This window comes from Brienomyrus brachyistius, chromosome 15 (assembly GCF_023856365.1).
Source record: "Brienomyrus brachyistius isolate T26 chromosome 15, BBRACH_0.4, whole genome shotgun sequence".
NCBI lineage: Eukaryota > Metazoa > Chordata > Actinopteri > Osteoglossiformes > Mormyridae > Brienomyrus > Brienomyrus brachyistius.
Window position 1 is genome coordinate 13,493,119 of NC_064547.1, and position 20,511 is coordinate 13,513,629.

At 39.3% G+C, this 20,511-nt stretch overlaps 1 protein-coding gene across 1 annotated transcript in view; it reads right to left on the bottom strand.

Moving 5' to 3' along the window:
* Window positions 1-20,511, bottom strand: part of cntnap2a (contactin associated protein 2a) — a 322,047-nt gene that overhangs the window by 100,657 nt on the left and 200,879 nt on the right. The window contains exons 11-13 of the mRNA XM_048977149.1: window positions 17,797-17,903; window positions 14,411-14,530; window positions 11,239-11,439 (exon numbers count right to left, since the gene is read on the bottom strand). Of these exons, the coding sequence (XP_048833106.1) occupies window positions 11,239-11,439; window positions 14,411-14,530; window positions 17,797-17,903 (428 nt within the window). The remainder of the gene's footprint in view (window positions 1-11,238; window positions 11,440-14,410; window positions 14,531-17,796; window positions 17,904-20,511) is intronic.

Sequence of the window (20,511 nt, forward strand, 5' to 3'; positions counted from 1 at the left end):
ACTTCGGAAAAGCTGCAGCGGGGTGATGCAGAAATATTAACCCCAAACTAAAAATTCTTTATCTACAGAATTATGCAAAAGTCAGAAGAGTTGGTGATTTAACTGGATTTCACTGCAATTCACTGGCACACATTTTCAATCAAAATTTTGATTACATGGTTGAAATTTAGGACGTTTAAGGGACCTTTAAAACTGGGACGTTTGGGGTTGAAAAAGGCTCAAAATGGAATAAGTGGAAGAACACAAAATTGATTAATTTCACAGATCAAAATAGCACTAATCTATTGCTTGAGTGTTAATAATTAAATGTCAAGGAATGAAGATTTTTGATGAGCAAAATCAAGTCCGAGGCTCACGGAATATAGATTTTATGTACAATCAGAGCATCAAAAACAAAATGTCAACCTTAAACCAAAAAAACTGACAAAAATACACATTAGTTATTCAGGGTTGCCAACTTTGGTCAGCTGGCTGGTGTGAGATCTTAAATTTGAGATCAGTCTACACACACATTTACACGTATGTCACAATTTTATTACCTTGTAAATAGTCTGTAGGGTTTGCAAACTACCCAACACTTTTGATGTAGCTAATTTTCGGTTCATAATGGAATAATGTGGAATTGCCGTAATATTTCTCACATGAACATGAAAGCCTGACACCATGTCTTACACCAGAGGTGTGACAGTTGACAACCCTGGTTTTTATTGCTATTCTTATTTATCCTGGAGAGAGAAAATAACCATTAAAGATGTATTTGTGTGCATAATTGTATATGTATACATTCTGACACACTTTAAAGTAAACTCAGCACTGGTATTTGTTGGCTACAAGGAAAAAGTATAAAGGCTAAATATAATCAACATCATAAACAGTAATGAAGCGAATTCATGTTATAAAAATAACATTAGATGATTAGAGACAAAACACTTCCATTTATATTACTCAAAGCAACGGTTTTCATAACTGGTAGGAAAATAAGAAATCTGTGCTCACCCAGAAACACGGTGAAAATAATACTTGCATAAAATCTAAAGTCAGGGTAACCACTTACTTATAAAGCCAAAACTGTGCAATATTTTTGCTTCAGTAGTTGAATTTGAATTTACTTATTAGGAAATTGGCTATATCTGTTGTGTTTAGGCAATTAATAAATTCACATCAAAGCCACACCATTTTAATTTAGCTCGCCGGTGGTGTTAAATTCTGCCAACATCTGTTGCGCTTAATTACGAAACAAAGCGAGCCAAAAACTGGACGTAACATGGGAATGGGGGACTCGTGTCCATCGGCGGCAGAGCTGTGCCTCATTCGTAGTGCGGTCACACCGAGGTGGGCCTATGCCAGCAGGCACCTACGCGGGCGGCCATGTTGATAATGAAGCAGCTTGTGTTGTCCTAAACCATCTGGAGCGCACAAGGCGGGCGACGGCATGATGCTCTGGCCGCCCAGCGCAATTAACTGGCGCGGCCTCTTGGATAGCATTTCCATGGTATCACAGCTGGATGTGGGGGCAGGGGGGACTCTTCTTGGGCAAGGTCCATTCAGTCATTGGGGCCAAATTTTAATTTGTTGTCAGGAAAATAGGCTCAACGCTTGTCACAGTTCTCCGTTCCACTTTGCCCCGACGACTGAGGCCCCGGCGATGGTGCCAATGCAGGACGACGGGCGGGCTGAGGAAAGGAATACGGCAGAGAAATGGAGCCGGTCCCAGCCGAGCGAGTGAGTGCAGTAAGTGCATTGTGAACCGTGGAATCTTAAAAAGCAAAGATAAGCACCTCAGAGCGGTGAAACGGTATACCCCTGAGGGGTCTCACTCAAGTCGAGGAAAATGATCATCTACGCCGTGACTTATGCATGGGCCCTGGGCTCGACGACCGGATTACAGGGCTCCCATTTTTCAACGCGTCCGTCACACCCTTTTTTCTCACTTCCTGGAGGGCAGCGGACATGTTTATGAATTACCAGACAGCGGGGCCAGTATCCTTGTCAGCCCGAGTCGGGGTGAAATATCTCTACAGAGCAATTTCTGTCACTGGCCTAATTTCCACTCATTTCATCCTCGCCAACCGGCTGTGCCGACTTTTACCGTGCCAACAACTTCCTGAGATACTGTAAAGGCTTGACACATGACACCGTCAATAAAACATACGACAACATTATTGTGGGTAATGATGCATTTTTATATGCAAAAACCAGGCAGCATATTGTGGCATGTAAATGAATCCAGCTCTGAACTTGGGGATGGCTTATTGTAACTGATCATTAACTCAGAAGTTGAACATGAATATTTTACCGCAACAAATAAAAGAGGGAAAAAACACTGGAAAACAGAATATCCATAATCTAAAAATAATTCGACATGGTTTTTTAATAAGGGTAAACCTCTCATGAAATGGTGCAAAACTGCCAGTATTATTAGTTTTTATTTTTATTTTTTGTATAGAAACTCAATTGCAGAATATAACAAAATTCTTTATAAGGACCCAAGACTACTGTGGCATGAACAGACATTTACGAAGTAAAGAAATTAAAAGTTGCTGAAATACCTCATCTCAGCAAAAAAACAACTTAGAAAATTAAATTCTTAGTTATGAAATTGTTACAAAATGAGACCGCACAGTGGAGTGTATTTTACCGGCCATTACAGTAGGTGCATATTTATCTGGTTTTTAAAAACCTTAGACATTTACCTGTTAGCCGTGCACAGCTGCTGAAAGTGAACCAGGAGGTGTACTGTCAAAACAACCGATCATAGAAGTTATGCCGAGGAGGCAAACTAAAAAGTTAGAAGAGCTATTAAGGCCTGTTTTTAGCAGTTTAATAGTCAAAGGCAACCTGGAAAAGATGGGGACATGTTTTTGCATATTGAAATGGTTAAATGTTCCATCGGGAACCACAGTCTTATCATTCATGATATGCTGCATCCACTGATCTAGGAACAGTGCTTTTACCAAGTTCTTGGTCCATCGCTGTGAAGACTAGCTCATGTTACAGTATGAATCTGACTGCTGGTGTAAACTATTTTCAGAGGTGGAGATTTCAGGTCAAGAGTGTCCAAATCCAGACCAAGCAACCAACCAACCAGTTGAGTATAAAGAGTCACAGTCAAAGAGTACTCAACTGGTTGGTTGAAACAAAATACTGGTCTGGATTTGTACGCTCTGGACCTGAAATCTCCACCTCTGGCTATCAGGTTAAACACGTGACCACAGTCTCATCACAGCGTGTGACAGGACCATAAATTGAAATGATGTTTTATATGCCATTTGCACAAGTACACTGGGAAGCTTCTTTTTATCTTCCCCATCCAGCATTGGGGGTGGGGGGGTATTTAAGGGCCCTTGCTCAACAGAGATGGAACTATTCTTCTCCGGAAGGGACTCAAACACATGACCTTCTAATCACAGGCACCGAGGCCTAACCCACTGAGGCACACATCATAAAAATACACACGGCTCTCCTCAAATATATGACAAAATAATACTCACACTATTGCACCAATCCCTTTTCAGTACTGTCATGGTAAAAATTACTCAAAAACAAAAGTAGCTAGAATGACTATATAGCTGCTAAAAAAGTAAAACTATTTGGTATGGAATGACCTAAAGGGAAATGCACCCATTTACTGCAAATGAGATAATATCATAGAGCAATGTCAGGAGATCAGAAATTATGCCTGAAGACAAACGCTTTTTTAGCATCCAGCGCAGGGAACATTTACTTTGCCCCAAGTCAAGCGGAACACGGTAATGGCTTAAAAGCTGAACACATTATTGGGTGGTCAGGAAGCAATTGAGGTCTCTGCAGCAACATGATTATAAACACAATACATTTAATTACTTTCCTTTTTAAAAACCTTCACGTCTCTGCCCCCAATCTGAAGAGTTACTTCAGTAGGCTTTCTGATATTTCATTCTTCAGTTCATAAAAATGTAGATGCAAATGCACTCACAGTGGAATTGCTGTTAAATTAACTAATGAAGAATGGGTTATCGACACGTCAAACAATCAGCTACTGCAGAGATGGTAATAATTTTTGAATCTCTGCAAAAATATCCGTTTTAATGTATTCTTTTTAAGGAGCCTTGCTTTGTGGTGCTCTGATTGGCATGACAGCGTATTTATACAATGCAGTTCATTTTCATTTTTTCATACAAAGTGTTCTGTTGAACACAGTGGCAAGCGTTAAGGTTTACAAGAAAAAGCAGTTAAAATTTAGGAATTATTCCTGAGGCATGATAAAAAAAACTATTCCCGATTTCATAGAGCACATGTTCATTTTATGTTGAAAAAATGTTATTCCTACTGATGCCATATAACCTTTAAACAAGACATGAAACCACTGGACAAGTTTAAAGTTTCGATGCGGCCACCGAATTTACATCACAGCTTCTGCAATGTAACAGCATGTGGTCCTATATTTCACCTCTTTAAAAGCTTCTTCCTAAAGAAAATGCACCCAAAAAGCAGCTCAAGAAAATGTTTTTCATATGAGACTATGATTGGAAGGACAGGGAAAGTAAGAAGTTCTATCAAGCCCAATTTAAAGTCTCAGACAAAAAAACAACAAGCTTACCCTGTATTCTAAAGTCAAGGTCGTTCTCCTGAATCTCTCAAGCTGACATTGTTAACTATGAAAGGATATGTGCTTTCATCAGAAGTCTTAGTAATAATTTCTGGTAACCACCTTCAAGTGAAGTGAGGTCAGTCTGTAAATGTGTATGCCTCAGGTCTGATAATATGAGCAGAAGGCAGCCTTAGACTCACAACATCTACAGAAATCACTAATAATTTGCAATGAGCCATTTGGAAGGTTATTGAAGCCTAGGGATAAGTCGAAAAGCAACAGCTCTCAAAACCCAGTTCCAACAAAAAGGATCATACAGTTTTTCTTGATTGCTTTGGAGCATTTCTCAAATGACAATTAATATTTGCAAAACAACGAGTGTAATCCCCACAGCATAATGTCACTTCTGCACAGCAGAACATCATGTCTCATTGCTTCACATAAATTTCCAAATGTTTTAGTACATATATGCAAATGGTTTTGTACAATTGGCATCATTTGGCACAATTTTCTGTTGCTTTAGTCTTGTTGGTCAAAATAGATTATGTAGTTTCTCATTGTAATAATATACACCCCAAATTATATATGTATGATCGTCGTGTTAGCCACCACATGCAAAACAGTTAACTAAGCTTTCAAAATGATTTAAAAATATATTCCAGAAATCGCAGTGATACGCCATTGTTGTATTTTTGGCTCCCACGGTACCTGATTTTGTTGCTCTTTTGTTGTTCTTCTATTGCCATTTTGCTGTTTTTGTGTTATACAGTGCTGGGTGACTTTTTTGTTTGCTATTGTACTGTGTCTGGAGATCTGAAGAAGCTACATGCATGCAAGTGCTTTCCTCTTGCCAGTAAACTTTATAAACTTTACAAACCTTGCAATGTTGAAACTGGAGTCTTTGACATCAATAAGTATCAGTTCACTAAACAAAAATGATCAGTCAGTGACAATGAGAAAATAGGAAATGACTATAAGTGTAATTCAGAACTATGGACATCAGGAGCGTACTTACAATGATCTACTGACAATCTATCAAAGTTTTGACAATGCTGACTGTACTTTTCATTGTGGTGGCACTGAGTAATTCATCCATCCATCCATTTTCCAAACCGCTCATCCGACTGGGTTGCGGGGGGTCTGGAGCCTATCCTGTAAGCAATGGGCACGAGGCAGGGAACAATCCAGCACACTCACACACCATTTACTCGCACATGCACACCTACGGGCAATTATCAAGTCCAATTAGCCTCAGCATGTTTTTGGACTGTGGGGGGAAACCGGAGTACCCAGAGGAAACCGCACAATGACATGGGGAGAACATGCAAACTCCACACACATGTGACCCAGGCGGAGACTCGAACCCGGGTCCCAGAGCTGTGAGGCAACAGTGCTAACCACTGCACCACCATGCAGCCCCCTGAGAAATTCATTGGTGGAATTATTTGCTTTCATTGTTTTTCATTGTTACAGGCATCTAAACCACTGTGTTATACTATATGCATGACCTGTTTTGAGAAATACAAACCATATAGCCTTGTGATTGTTAAGCATGTTTCATGAAATGTGCCAAAGCAATCGAGAAAAACCGTAAGAGAACATCATAGGACAGGGCGCCACTCAAAAGACCTGCAGGTTCCGGTTTGTGAGGCTGTTGATGCTAGGAAAGCAGCAATGTACTGCTGATCAGTGAAGTGGCGTGATGCAGTCTGACAGCTTCTCCATCACTTGTGTTCTTGACGAATGCCTGCGTGCACATGCAGTGGCAGCCTAAGGAACGCAACACCCAGCATAGGGTGACATACTTCTGCAGTTCCACGATGTTCTCATTTTTTCTCATGTTCTCGTTTTTTTATACGTGTCCATTTGCTTTATACGGTCAACAGGGAACCATTAACAGCACTGCCTTTCATAAAAACAATGAAGGAAGAATGCAATTGGATATTTAATTAAGGCATATCAATTTAAAATGAGTACTCCCAGTGCTGATTGTCTTTACGTCTTGCTCTACAATCAAACCAATGGCTCTCAAAGTAAATGCTTGTATTAACTCTTTGAAACAGTTATAATTATGGCATGTATAGAGACAGTATATGATCAGCAACAGAATGGGCACAAAATTTATTCCGCAGTTCATACAGCCGTGGAAAAAATTCATTTCTCAATGTACGGGTGTGCGTCTGTGAATAATATTAAATTTTCTGCAAACTGCAGCCTGGTTCTTCCCTGTTTCTCATTAATGAAGGGTTTCTGCCTTGCTTTATCGGACTTCAGTCCTGCTTCTATGGGCCTCTTGCAGACTGTCCTAGCTGTGCACTTCACACCTGCACTTAATGCCTCTCTTTCCTTTTGAAGGTCACTTGATGTCATCCTCCGATTCATGATAAATTATCAGCCATCTCTGGCGTTAGACTGTCGGTTCCGCCCTTTACCTGGCTGGTTTCTGGTCATTCCCAGTGTCTCCTGCTTCACCCTGTTCTTGTGTACTGCTGTCTTAGAGACTTTGAACCAGGAACCTGCCTACGGTTCAGCGTAGCCTTCAGCCAGCAGAACCACAATTAAATGAGGATTTTATATGAGGTGTTTATATCAGTACTTACCCAATTATTATAGTTACAATACCTGCTTTGAAAGAGCCATGGATAAATGGCACAATCTACATGGAGTTAACTTCCTACCTTGTGGTTTAAACAGCACAAGGCAGGTATCCATCTGTATTAGCTGTTCCATTGTATTTCTATTCTATCTGTAGTTGAACTCAACAAGTAGAAGGGAGGCATTTCTGGCACTTTCAAGTGGCATCTTTTCTATATCTGAGAACCTAAAGAAGATCTCCCAAGTGTGTTTGAACAATAAGCGAGGCGAAAACACAAAATGCTGCCTTATCCACAAAGAAACGATTCTCTGTAGAAAAAGGAAAAAGCATTCAATTGTTTCCTGAGGGAAATCCGGGGGGCCGCCACATTGACAGTTCCTCGATTGCGGTGGCTCACATTCGCATGTTAAAAAGGACACTTCCAGGAAAGATTATCATATGTCTAAAGTGATTTCATAGCTGCAATAGATGAGGACCGGAGACAAAGGTTTGCCAAATGTCAGTGTTCGGCACAGGCGGTGGAGACTGTCCCTGGAACAACAGGGCACAAAATGAAATCCAAATGGCAGGCATTTATCATCAGCCGCAGAAGAGAGAAAACTGTCTGACCAATAACACACTGCTTTCACCATACTCACATTCATTGCTAAAAGTTGTGCTAAGCTGCTAAACAAATGTGGAGAAAACTTTTGCTTTTACCAAAACCACCAGCTATCTCTCACCCATCCCATTCCATTCATATAGGTAAACCGAGATTGTTAAGATTTTAATACCATTAGGCAAACACTTGTCGAGCAGAGGAGACCAGGGATGATTGATTAAACGAATCTGGTATCTAAAGTATTTACTCTTTAATCTGTGTATTTCTACTGATACAGGTTTCATAGGAATAAGAGTTGTTGTTTAAGGTAACAGCAAAGGATGGGCTTATAGACGATATTTGCTGTTGAAGTGCGTCAAAAATCTGTTCAACAACTGTCCCCTGTACAAAACAATAATTTAAAGAAATACTTCTAGTAATATTTTTTCAACAAGCTTTATTTCTAATAATAAAATCAAAAAGGTTATCTAGACCAGTCCAGTGATGAGCAAAAAATGTAATGATGTGTTCAGTATTAAATAAAGTCCGTTGTTTATAGATAAAAAGCATCAAATTAAGCTGTAATGAGTACCACTTAAACACTACGATATTTCTTGTAACCTTTGTGAGACCTGATACAAACAGACTGCTACTGTACCACTTAGAGCCCACAGAACAACGGACGAGTTGAGGATCTTGACACCGAACATCTCTCACCCCCTGTAGCACTAGCTAATGGGGGTCGAGGAGACAGAGATCTGCAGAGTAAGCAGCAGGTGTGGAGCAGCAGCTCAAGCAGTGGGGGCAGTATCATGAAATTAGAACAATTACAGGGTGAGTCCTCAATTACTGAACTTAATGCACCTTGGATGCAATTTGGATTTAATGCTTCATTTGGCAGTGGAATTCCAAGCCTTGGTGTAATTCGATGAAATCTGACAGTCAATTTATAAAGCATATTTTTGGAATTAGTTTTTTTTCTTGTCCATTGGCATCATGATTGGATTTGCTCACATATATATAAATATTTTTTTTTGCCAAACACTGAACCCTTAATAGGATACCGAGGTTTGGTGTAGGTGTTGCGTATTGGACTAATAACTTTCTGCTTTTTATATAAATACACATCTATAGGAAATACTTATAAATCAACACTTGCACATTAGCAGTCAGAAGCTACAATATTCTTGTTTTAAAACTATTACCAAGTTATGAAAAACAGAATAATTTCTTTAAGATATTTGGGACAAAAATGGAAAACTATATAAAATAAAATCAATTTTATATAAAGGTAATTCCTTTCAAGAAGAAAATCAAAGTCACATGAAAAATACGTTCATAAGGACAAAGACTAAGGACATCATCGTTTATGCAAAGAAGCTCTCAGACTCTCAACTGTCTGTCTAAAGTATTTCACTGATTTGATCGTTATGAAATATTGACATTATGAGGCGTGAATACTAAACATCAGACTACTTTGCTGTCTAATCTTAATGCAGTTTACAAAATTTACGAGGCCAGGAGCGAACGGTGCTCTGATGTACAAATGGGCTCCCAGTTCATGCCGGGAAAATTCCACAGCACTTCCTATGACATGAATAATTACCGGCTTGTACAGAAAGTCAATAAGAAATTCATGCTGACAACATGAGCCAGACGACTCAGGGCAGATAAATCTCATTATTACCTTCCATGCTAACAGCTTTGTCAATAGAGAGCTTTAAATGATTAAAAACCTTAATTTCAAAGACAAATGAATGTCCTCCACCTAAGAATATGAGCATTAGCAAAGTTATGCTCTATAACACAAAAAATAAATAAGATAAAGACCTGACATATTACAAGGAAAAAAAGAGATGGGAAATTAGGCCTTATTTAAGGTTAGATTTCAGCCTATTACAATGAATATTTTAATAGGTCCTGCTAAATGTTTTAGATATGGGCATTTTATATGTTAATATGTGTGTGTCAAGCCCATTTTCTTTTATATGATAATGTGCATTTCAAACCAACTTGGATATTACCTTCAAAGGCAGTCAAAACTAACTCCACATAGTTCCCATTGCAGTTTACTAGTCTGTGAGGTACATGAGTTCAGATGTAATACAACGTATTACTAAACATTCTCTTCAACAGTTGCAGTAGATTTCTTGACAGCTGAATTTACTGGTACTGGATGAAGTGTTTGGGACATTCATCTCGAAAAGAAACGGCAGAAAGTATGACAAATAATCACTGGCAACACAAGGAAAATATGTTCAAAATGCGATATAACGTATAGGAAAGGAATATAAGTCATTTTATTTCAAGCTTAAATTTAAATATAAAAGTTGAGTTTAATTTCCCACAATTCAGTACTGGATATGCTGTTGAAAAATGGAGAGATGTGTAACTTTATTTTTGTCAGCCTAAGCAAATTCTTTCAAACACAGCATAATGGTGCGCTACATTTCAAGCTATTAATAAATCCATATATTTTTATCGAGTATGACAAAGGTGTGTTCTGCAACCCTAAGGAGTGGAGCGGAAACCTAGGATGAGGGTGTAAGGAGAAGCAGAGTTCCTCAGTGGCCCTCCCCCTGAAGAGGGGAGTAATTGGAGAATAGCACGCTACACTGGCCTGCTGTTGGGGGGGGGGGGGGGGGGGGTGTCCAAAGATGAATGCTCCCAGCGAACCAGCCAAACTGAATATGTGCGACTACCGGAGAAGCAAGGAGAAAGACCCATTTGTTTTATAAGGGTCACTGAATGTGTTTCAGAAAAGCCATCCCATAATTTGTCCTCATTAGAGAATGAACCATCATCACGTTGGGGGAAAAAAACCGGCAAAGTCATGTTAATTACATCAAGGGCACCACTATTTAAAACAGAATTCAGTTTCACCACTGGATTACACAGATACGTTGAACCTTCAGGTAGTTGTACAAGCTGTAAAAAGGGCTATACCAAGTACATAGAAATATGGGGATGGGCAAGTCTGTCACACTGACAGAGACAGGGAGGGCAAGGCGTTTTAATGAAAAAACTTTACTGGAGCCAGTTGAATGCTCTGGGGGAATCCAGAAGAGTAAAAACTCAGGGACAGAACAAGAAAAGTAAATAGAGGACAAATTAACCAATGAAACTTACAGTAAAGCGAAATATTTGGACGCACACACATGACACACATGGACGCTCTCTTGGGGGCACAGTGACGCTCAAGTGCCACATGAATGCGTAACGAAAGCACCTGAAGCTACAATGAAATACATGTTTGTAAGCAGAATGCTACAGTAAATACCTGTCTATGTCTATGCGTACTGTGAGTACGTGATGCACAATTTGCTTAAGTAAAATACTCATAAACGGGACTAAAGAGCACATTTGCTCTACAGTGCCACCTCAGCCCTGGCGTCAAAGTACACGGTTTGCACGGTTGACGCGAGGAGTGTAAAAATTCAGGCGCGAAGGCATGCGCACTGTGGCACGTCCTGAGTGTGAACCAGCCCTTACCTGGCGTGTTGAGCAGGCGTGACATGCGGCAGCTGTATCCCACGTGCTGCTCGCAGTATTCAGCGCTGCCGGTAATGGCGGAGACCTGCTCCATGGAGGCACTGTAGTTCAGCTGCAGGACGGTGCGCCTCTCCCGACTCGAGCCCATCACAGACGTCTGCGGGGGCAGACTGTTTGTCACAGTCGTCCACACCTTGTCCTCTGAAGCGAAAAAAAAAAACGGACACATTCAATCAGGCTGGAGAACGACATGATGAGCAAGCACTCATTCGGACCTGTGGGTTTTGTTCAGACGTAAAAATTTACATAAAATATTTACTCTGCGTGCATATATCCACTCTACGTACAATAAAATCCAAAGTGCCTGTACAAAAACTCGAGTAAATGGTTCTGTTCAACAAATTTGAAATTCTGAGTATAAGAATGATCATCTTGAATAACTACAAGTATTTAATATTAAACTTGAATTAAATTTAAATAGCTAGAAATAAATTTCCCAGGAAAGAATATAGCAAGGGGGATATAAAATGGTAAAAAAAAAAAATTCTTGCGACAGATCCTTTTAAACTTCATAAATTGAAGTTAGTCTTTAAAGACGCATGTGACAATGCAGCAAAGAAAAGGGAATAAAAAATGAAAAATTAACTGAGAATAGTTTGGATTTTAATAACTGAAAATAAATTGAATTAGAGTTAACGTCCATACATGCATGTCACTTACTATATTCCCTGGTGTATCAATCCTTAGAATAATAAAAAAAAGGCTTTGGAACATGTCAATCTTAGAGTAAACCGAAGAACAATGTGAAGAAATACATTTATTTTTACTGTACATTCACAGTAATTTAGGAACATAAAATATCAGAATTACTAAAGGTTAAACTGTAAATATTGTTAAGCCCATAGGTACAGAATACGCTTGAAATGCCCATAATACCACTTCATCAAATAAGGCTGAATGGAAATGCTCCTCAAATTCTCAAAGCCAACCAATCACACCAGAACCACGAGACGCAGACTGTAAACTTAGACCCTGTTATAACGATAACTTCATTAAAGACGTTAAAGTTGAGCTAAAATGAATGACTGGACTACCCACCAATAAATGGTCTTGCAGTATATATATATATATATATATATACTAATGAATTATTACATCAAAATTCAAAATGGCATTTGGAGACCAGATTGAGAGACTCCAGAGAAATCTGATTACATTAGGCAATCTACAGCACTCCAGAAAATGAAACGTGGTCAAGGTACAATATATGCAGCCTTAAAATTTAATTTGAAGTGATATCTATGGCACATTAAAAAAAAATAATAATAAAACTCCTAGCAGTCTGAAACAGTAAGCTGACAGCCGGGCATGTCCACTGAAGCCGGGGGGGCCCAGTGTGGGGCATTTTGATTAATAGACTCCGCCAGCCCCAGGTGGTGGTATTCTGTCTGTCTGTCTGTCTATCTCTCTCTGTCTCTTTCTCTTTTCCCTCTCTCTAACACACACCTCTTCCCTCTCTCTCATTCCTTGAGCCAGGAAGAAATTCCTGGGCTTACTATTGTCCATGCCTAAATGTACACACGCTAGTTTTTGTATATTTGATAAAGAATTACAGCCATGCTAATGTAACCTGCCGTGCCTGTTGTGCTGTGTAGGGGACAGCATGGACCGCAAAGAAAACAGGGCTGCAAGCTAACTGAAGACTTAATATCAGAATACAACATAATCTGCGTCATTCATTTATTTAGCATTTTCACAAAAGCAATACAAAATAGTGTCCTGTTTTATTGGATTTAGCTTCAAAAATTACCTAAAAATACTTTTTTCTATGACTCATGAACTGGACAAAACTACTAAGAGATTTTAATATGAGTGAATTTTTAATGCTGTTTGAAGCTGACACGTTCATTTATGTTTTTGCTTAATGAAAACGTTGGTGAGCTGTTGCAGGGCTTTTGAAGCGCCACTAAAAACCTTTTTCTGAAATTATTGATTTGTCTAGAATAAAAGAACACCTAATCCTTTGTTTTAAAGTTCTCTAAGTGTTCTTTGTAAGTGTTCTCTGATACCCAGGTTGATGGGCGTCATGACAACTGATTCAACTCTTAACGCCATGAACAGATTCCATATGGGTCCAGTTTTCATACTTTAAGCATCAGCTGGATATAGTGAGTTGACACCTGCTATAGAAAGCTCAGAAGGTGTCATCAGATATACTCAGTCCTCCCATATTCTCCTGTTACTCTTCATTGCAGATTTATGCTGTAGTGCCTTTGCGGTATTAAGGCAATACAGAAATACAGAAAAAATGGAATTAAACATTTTTATCAATGAAACAGATATAAAAACTAAACTATTCATTTTGTGTCATTATACCCAATCTGCTAAATTTATTTCGATATCAATGATATTATACCATTTTCCTTTCACGTATTGCATAGACTAGCTCTTTTAAAATGACTTTAATAGCTACTTATTTCCATTCAAAAGACCCATTTTGTGTTTTACAGGCTCATTAAAAATAAACTATGCCAAGTGACTTAAAAATATAAGTGTATATTATGCAAAATGATCCTTAATATTATATTAGTGTTATTGTTACTTTATATCCTTATTTATATAGCTCCTTTCTCTACTGCTCTGCTAATTCCCTTGTGTTGCATCTGTTTTTCCTGGTTTTCATGGGAGAAAGGTGGTGATTTTTGTTTTTTTTATACAGTATTTGCTGGTATTTTTGTTTTTGATATTTGTATATAGGAGAACGCTGGAAACATTATCATGATCAGAACACGATTATATGAATTGGATTTTTAACATACGACTTCATTACCCTTTCTGTTCCAGCTGAGGTACTGTCGAGTCACAAAACAAAAACAATCAGTTCTTCAAGGAAACCGCCGAAAAAGAGACACACCTTCCAGCACAGAGCACTGGACTTTGAAGCCCTTCAAATCCGCGACTCCAGTGTCTTTTAGAATTGCTCGGCATCCACCTTGCAACTCACTGTCAGCACGGGCAAAGGAGTCCTGCATGCCCTGTCTTCATTCCCCATCATCCAATATCTCTGCTAGGCCGGCAAACTGCATCTCATGCTTTGCTTCTGCGCTACCACATCTTATGGCACATCCAGTGAAATTCACATGAAGAAGATGCCAAAAAAAAAGTCCTCTACCTGTCATGTTGCAGTTTACTCTGAAGGGACTGAGGGGCCCACTTCCGTCAGGGTCAATCCAGTAGGTGTCTGAAGTCTTACCCAGGTGCTTGTATGCCTCACATGACTGCTCATAGATTGCTGCACAAAACAACAGAAAATATGTCTTATCGATACAGTCCACAGGCAGCCTCCTGCATTTAAGAAGCAGAGTTAGAATTTAGAGATCAGTGGTCATTGCTGACACACCACAGTGCACAACAACAAAATGCATCCTCTGCATTTAATAATTTTATCCCATATGTGACTTTCGTGACGTAGCAGGGGGCAGCTAATTCAGCGCCCGGGGAGCAGTACCTTGCCCAGGGTACCTCAGTGGTGCCTTGCTGGGCAGGGATTTGAACCTGCAATCTTTCAATTACAAGTGCGCTTCCCTAGCCATTAAGCCAACACTGCCCAAAAAAGTTCAGCTACAGAAAGTAAAAATCAAGACGCTTCAATCCAACAATAAAATGCCACTTTTTTCAGTTTAATGTACTGAACTTTCAGCACATTATTTTTCAGTTTACCGACATCATTCCTGTCATCCATCTGAAATCCATACTTTAAAAGATATTGTAGCTACCTCCCATTTAGTTACATATTGCCCAGTACATGAACATATTCTATATTAACATGTCAGATGTAAATAAAGTCCAGCAATATCTTTATTTATAATAGACAGAATGGTCATAAAGGATTTTTTAAGAAGTTAATTGTGCATTTTATAAGGCCTTGCTTATAAAATGTGTTTCACAAAGATACAGCTTTTCATTAACTCCTAAATATCCAAACGCCCTTATTCATCATACCCTCATAAGCATTTAGCTGCTATGCTACGGCAACAGTCTTCTCTACAATGAATCAATTCATCACTTTCCTCCCAGTGATGCTCTTCATCTTGGCCCCTCCCATTCCGTCCTGGATGACCTCACATCCCATATACTGGACCATTCTTGTTTGCTATCTTTTCAACTGGACAATTGAGGTGTTTTCCCTTCCTCGAACACTGAAGTCGCATGTCACTATTTCCCTCGTGACTGTACCTTTTGCTGTCAGTCACAGCAGGATTGTCCAACACCTTACTTTGATTCTGTCACTCCAAACAAGAGAAGGCTTTGGAGCTACGCATCTTGAGAACAGCTCCACACCCACCTCACAAGCTAGACTGCTCAGCGGTGACTAACTGCTAACACACGCCAGGGCTTAGCAATTCTGAATTGCATACACTATTGCATCTTAAACTAGACGTTCACCTCTCAGGGCTGAACCCAAAAAGTTAAATTAATCGTGTACCACGTAACTGTATAACACAATGGTGTCACTAATTGCAACAGTGTCAGACTAATGTTAATGCTCCCTGTGCTGCCTGGCTGATTTACACCATTGTTTCAATAAGTGTTTAACATTTTTCTCACAATAGCCGTGAATGTTGCTCTAAATGAGTCTGGTAAATATGTAAAATGGAAAATGTAAACGAGAAAGCCCCAATTATCCATGATGGACACTAACAATCTCATTATTATAAAATCAGCTTTCAGATTTCCATTTTGAATTTGTGGTTGCTGCGTGGAAAGGCAAAACGTTATTTCTATATAGCTCAATAAATGTTCCAGAGATGAGTGCAGACACGGGCGACCTCTCCAGCACCTGACTGAGGAGCGGACTGGGATGTTCATTTCATCATAAGAATCCGATATCGCATGTCACATTGTCAATTAATGAGAAAAAAAAGCAACTCCTGTTCTGACTCTCACTGCCACAGAAGCAGGGCAAAAAGCTAACAGCTACAAGCTAACCGGGTCTGATGTTCACGTCAAAAGGCTGATTTACTCTGACAAGCTGCGATAAATGAGAAAATAACATCACGCTTAGAATATTTATTGCGCCAGATATTTATTTCAGGCTGCTGCTGAAATAGCTTCAAAAATGAGAGTTTAACTGTTTAAAACTTATAAAAGTTTATGAATTGCATTAGCCCAAAACAGCTCCACTAGTTCAGAGTTCAAACAAGTATGCAAACTGTTGTTCCATTGTGGGGAGGACTGCCTGTGTGTGTGTGTGTGTGTGTGTGTGTGTGTGTGTGCGCAATTTGCATAAAAATACAATATAGCAATCTTAAGACCCTTGCTAAACGGCTTTACCCTAATGGTAGAGCAGCTACAGTACAGTCAACGTCTTCCGTCCGAGAGGCTGGGGTTTGAGTATAGCTATGGGGTATAGCACGTTTGTTAGAAAGCATTCATTCGTGAACAGAGGGAACAATTTCCTTGACATTCAATTATACCATCATTACAGATGTAGGACTGTGTGCACCACTGTCTTGCCTTTTATTGCACTGCTGTTGTCCTGTCCTCCACCCCCCCCCATACCCTAAAAATGTGGCATAAGAATTTCACTGTCTTCTTTCAAACACACAGCAGTAAGACATGATTCCTTTTTGAAACTAAACAAATAAGAACAAAACATCAAATGCTAGGCAGCATCACTTGTCTGTGCTTAATATACATGTATATTTCAATGTAAAACTAAAAGAGGCACTTTGAAACTGAACACATAATACATATATTACAACTCAAACAATACACAACAAATAATTTGCACTTACAAGTGGTTAAATTGACTAGCGTCTAGCGGGATGCTAATATAACATTGTAAATCCCATTGGTGCACTAGCGCGATTAGCACTTCCGTGTTTATATTACCTTTTTCACAGATCGCGAACCACTTAACAGCTTATCAGGTAAGTATTTAAGGTAAGTAATTATACCATTTTAGATGGTAGACATAGCACTTTAGCTTGAACTGTTGGTCTGTTTATTTTTGGCCAGTGATACTTGAGGGAGTTTTTGACTGAAATGGGATTGTTTGGTTTTTCTGGGTTTTCATGTACGATGTATGAAAAATGGGAGCCGTTGTCAGTCAGTACTTTGGCATTTTTGGTCAAAATTTCCAGTGATCTGAAAAGAGTTTGCTCTGTGTTTTCTGCACTCATCTATTGGTCAGTGTAGTAGACTGATGGAAAAATAAACAAGATTTTGAAGTTTAAGCTTATGTATATTGATTCATTCATCAACCAAACTTAAATTTCTTATTCCTCATGTCAAATATCGAAATATGATGAAAATGTGATTAATTTCGATTAATTACAAAGCTTCTAATTAGATTTTTTTTTTAATTGAGTTCCCTAAAAATACAGGCCAAATCCAGACCTTGCTTTGTTGCAACCAACCAGCTGAGAAGTCTGTGACTGTGACTCAACTGTGACTGTGCTCAACTGCTTGGTTGAAACAAAACCTTGGTCTGGATTTGTACTTTCTGGATCCGAACTTTCCACCTCTGTGTACATGTTAAAGCAGTGCCCTTACAGGTATGGCAGGTGGCTCCAAAGTACCCCGTTCCATCACAGCTACAGCTGAAACTGTCCCAGGTCTGCGTACACCTGCCCCCATGCTCACAGTGGTTTGGCATGCACCTGGAAGAAAGGGGGCAGTGTGGAGAAAAGCAACACAACAGAGAATTCAGGCAAGTTCAACTGCGTGATTCCAAACATGTTGATGACCAACACTCAAAGAAATAATAATGCATTTATATTGAATGTGCTTTTTATACAGATTCTTTCTCCAATTCTTCAGAGCAACCTTTGGGATTTGATGTGATAAGAGTTGTTATTTAGATAAAGGGAACTTACACATATTGGTATATGCAACACACTTTACTGCTTGAGTCCAGCCAAGTTAATGATCAACACTCAAAACAATAATAATGTAGTCATATTCAACACGCTTTTTTCTACAGAATTTTTCTACTGTTCTTTGGCTCAACCTTGGAATTTGATGTGATAAGATTTGTTATTCAGATTGTTCTAAAGAAATATTTAAGTACAGTGAACACATTAAAATTCCTTCCATGGGTAACAGATGCTTATGAATTATCAATTCACACGTTCCCAGTTGCTCGGAAGCAACGCGCCAAAAATATCAGTCTGTCTCTGCTCCCTCTGTTCTACTGACTGTGTCACTGTCACCTAAATTGTCACATAGACCGGCAGCAAAGGGAAAGAAGGCTCTGAAGAGACGTGTGGGACCTTGCAAAGGAGCTTCTTGAAGATGGCCAATAGAGGTACTTCGTACTTCATATACAATAAGCAGATAAGTCAGGGAAGGCAATCACAGCTCATTTGCAGATCATTTGACTCTGAACTCAATTCTCTGTTTGATCACGCCTTGTACTACACCAAAGAAATGCTAATGATCTTGTCTGTTTCTTATCCTCTAAACTACCCATCCTTAGAATTTCCCTTTATGGCACATATCTATTAAAGTTCAACTATTTAATACACTGGGGAAAGCAATGATTTCATGCGGTGGAGCTCGTGTTTCAGTTTTAAGTCTATTATTGGCTTGCATCTGTCTGCTGTCTCCACAATTTTTTCATTAATGAACAACAAAACCTGCGTGGTTAGCTATGCAATAAGACGATTCAGTTGTAGATTGCAGATCATGACAAATGTTGTGTAGTAACACGATACACTACAAACAATACATTATAGTCAGATTTTAAGATGATGTATCGTAAAATAATTATGTTAATTTTATCGAAACATTTTACATATAGTATATATTCATTGAAATGTCCATTTATATAGTTAGTTAGGCTCCCTGTTTGCCTGAAGGTATCTGGCATACTGTTCAATATGTCTGGATGATGGAATTCATTACTTGTTACTTGTTCTGCATAAAAAAAGTCTAAGTTGAAAATTATGAGCTGAATTGCGTCCCTGTGGGGTTGGTCATATTAATGGTTTTTAATAAGGTTTTTTATTTCTTTGTTCAAAAACAGACTATTGATTATATTCTGCAAGCAGTACACATAGACAACCTATTTTGGCTAATGCCAAATGCATATTGTTTTGTTGAGACAAATCTAACAACTGCACTGAATGATACTGTTACACTATTAGAGTATTTTGCTGTCTCTCTCTCTGCCAACATTATTGGCACCCACAAAGATAATTTCTTTGACTCGCATTTCTTCCAGCATGTCACAATGTATTACAGTGAAGGAAAACAATTTGTTTTTTTCTTTTCTTATAAAATATTGGATGGAAACAGAAAATGGGACAAAATAGTTTCCAGTATTCAAATGCTGCTGGTATATTAGGGAAAAAGACAAAATTAAATAAGATACCTGACAAGAATGGGAATTTCAGCAAATTAGGAGCAATGCTGTTTAAATGAATATGCGCAAATATTTATAAACAAAGACCCCGATTGCACTGGAGACCCCTATTGGCCTCCGATTCATTCTCCTTCAGTTTGCTTTTGTTATGAACGCTTATGTGCAGGAAACGCACAATATTTCATTGGTGTGCTGGTCAGAGCTGAGTAACAGAAGGCTAGTGATACAAAGCGATACATCCAGATTCAATATTGTTTTTGTTTCCTTTAATAAAAACCACCTCAGTTCTATCCATCCATCTTCCAGCCACTTATCCAGTGTAAGGTTTCGGGAGCCAGGAGCTCATCCCAGGCAGGATAGAGCACAGGGCCGGGGACACCCTGTATGGGACACCACTATCACAGGACACGAACAAACATATTCTATAGATTTACACACAATTTAAAGACACCAGTGAGCCTAAAGCAGTGTTTCCCAATCAGGTCCTCATGGACCCGCAGCCAGTCCATGCTTTCTCTATCTTTCCCAGCAAAAATGTGGACAGTCTGGCAGGGAACTGGGAGGGAGAAAAAACCAGAACCACCTGCAGATCCCCGAGAACCGGATCGGGAAACACTGGTCTAAAGGCATGTCTTTGGACCACAGGAGCACGACACAGGAAGCACAGAAACTCTAGCCACAGAGAACACAGGTAGCACTGGAAGCAGGAGGCAGCAGTGCAACCCACTGAGCCAGTACGTCATCTCTATGAGTTCACGTTTCCACAATTTACCAGTGGATGTCAAAGACAGCCTTCACTTTTTGTGACTTCCCCAGCTGGCCAGGGTTACTTCACTGGCCATCTGTGCCTGACTGGCAGAGTTACTGTACAAATGTTTATCCGGAAAATTCCCCATCCGTCG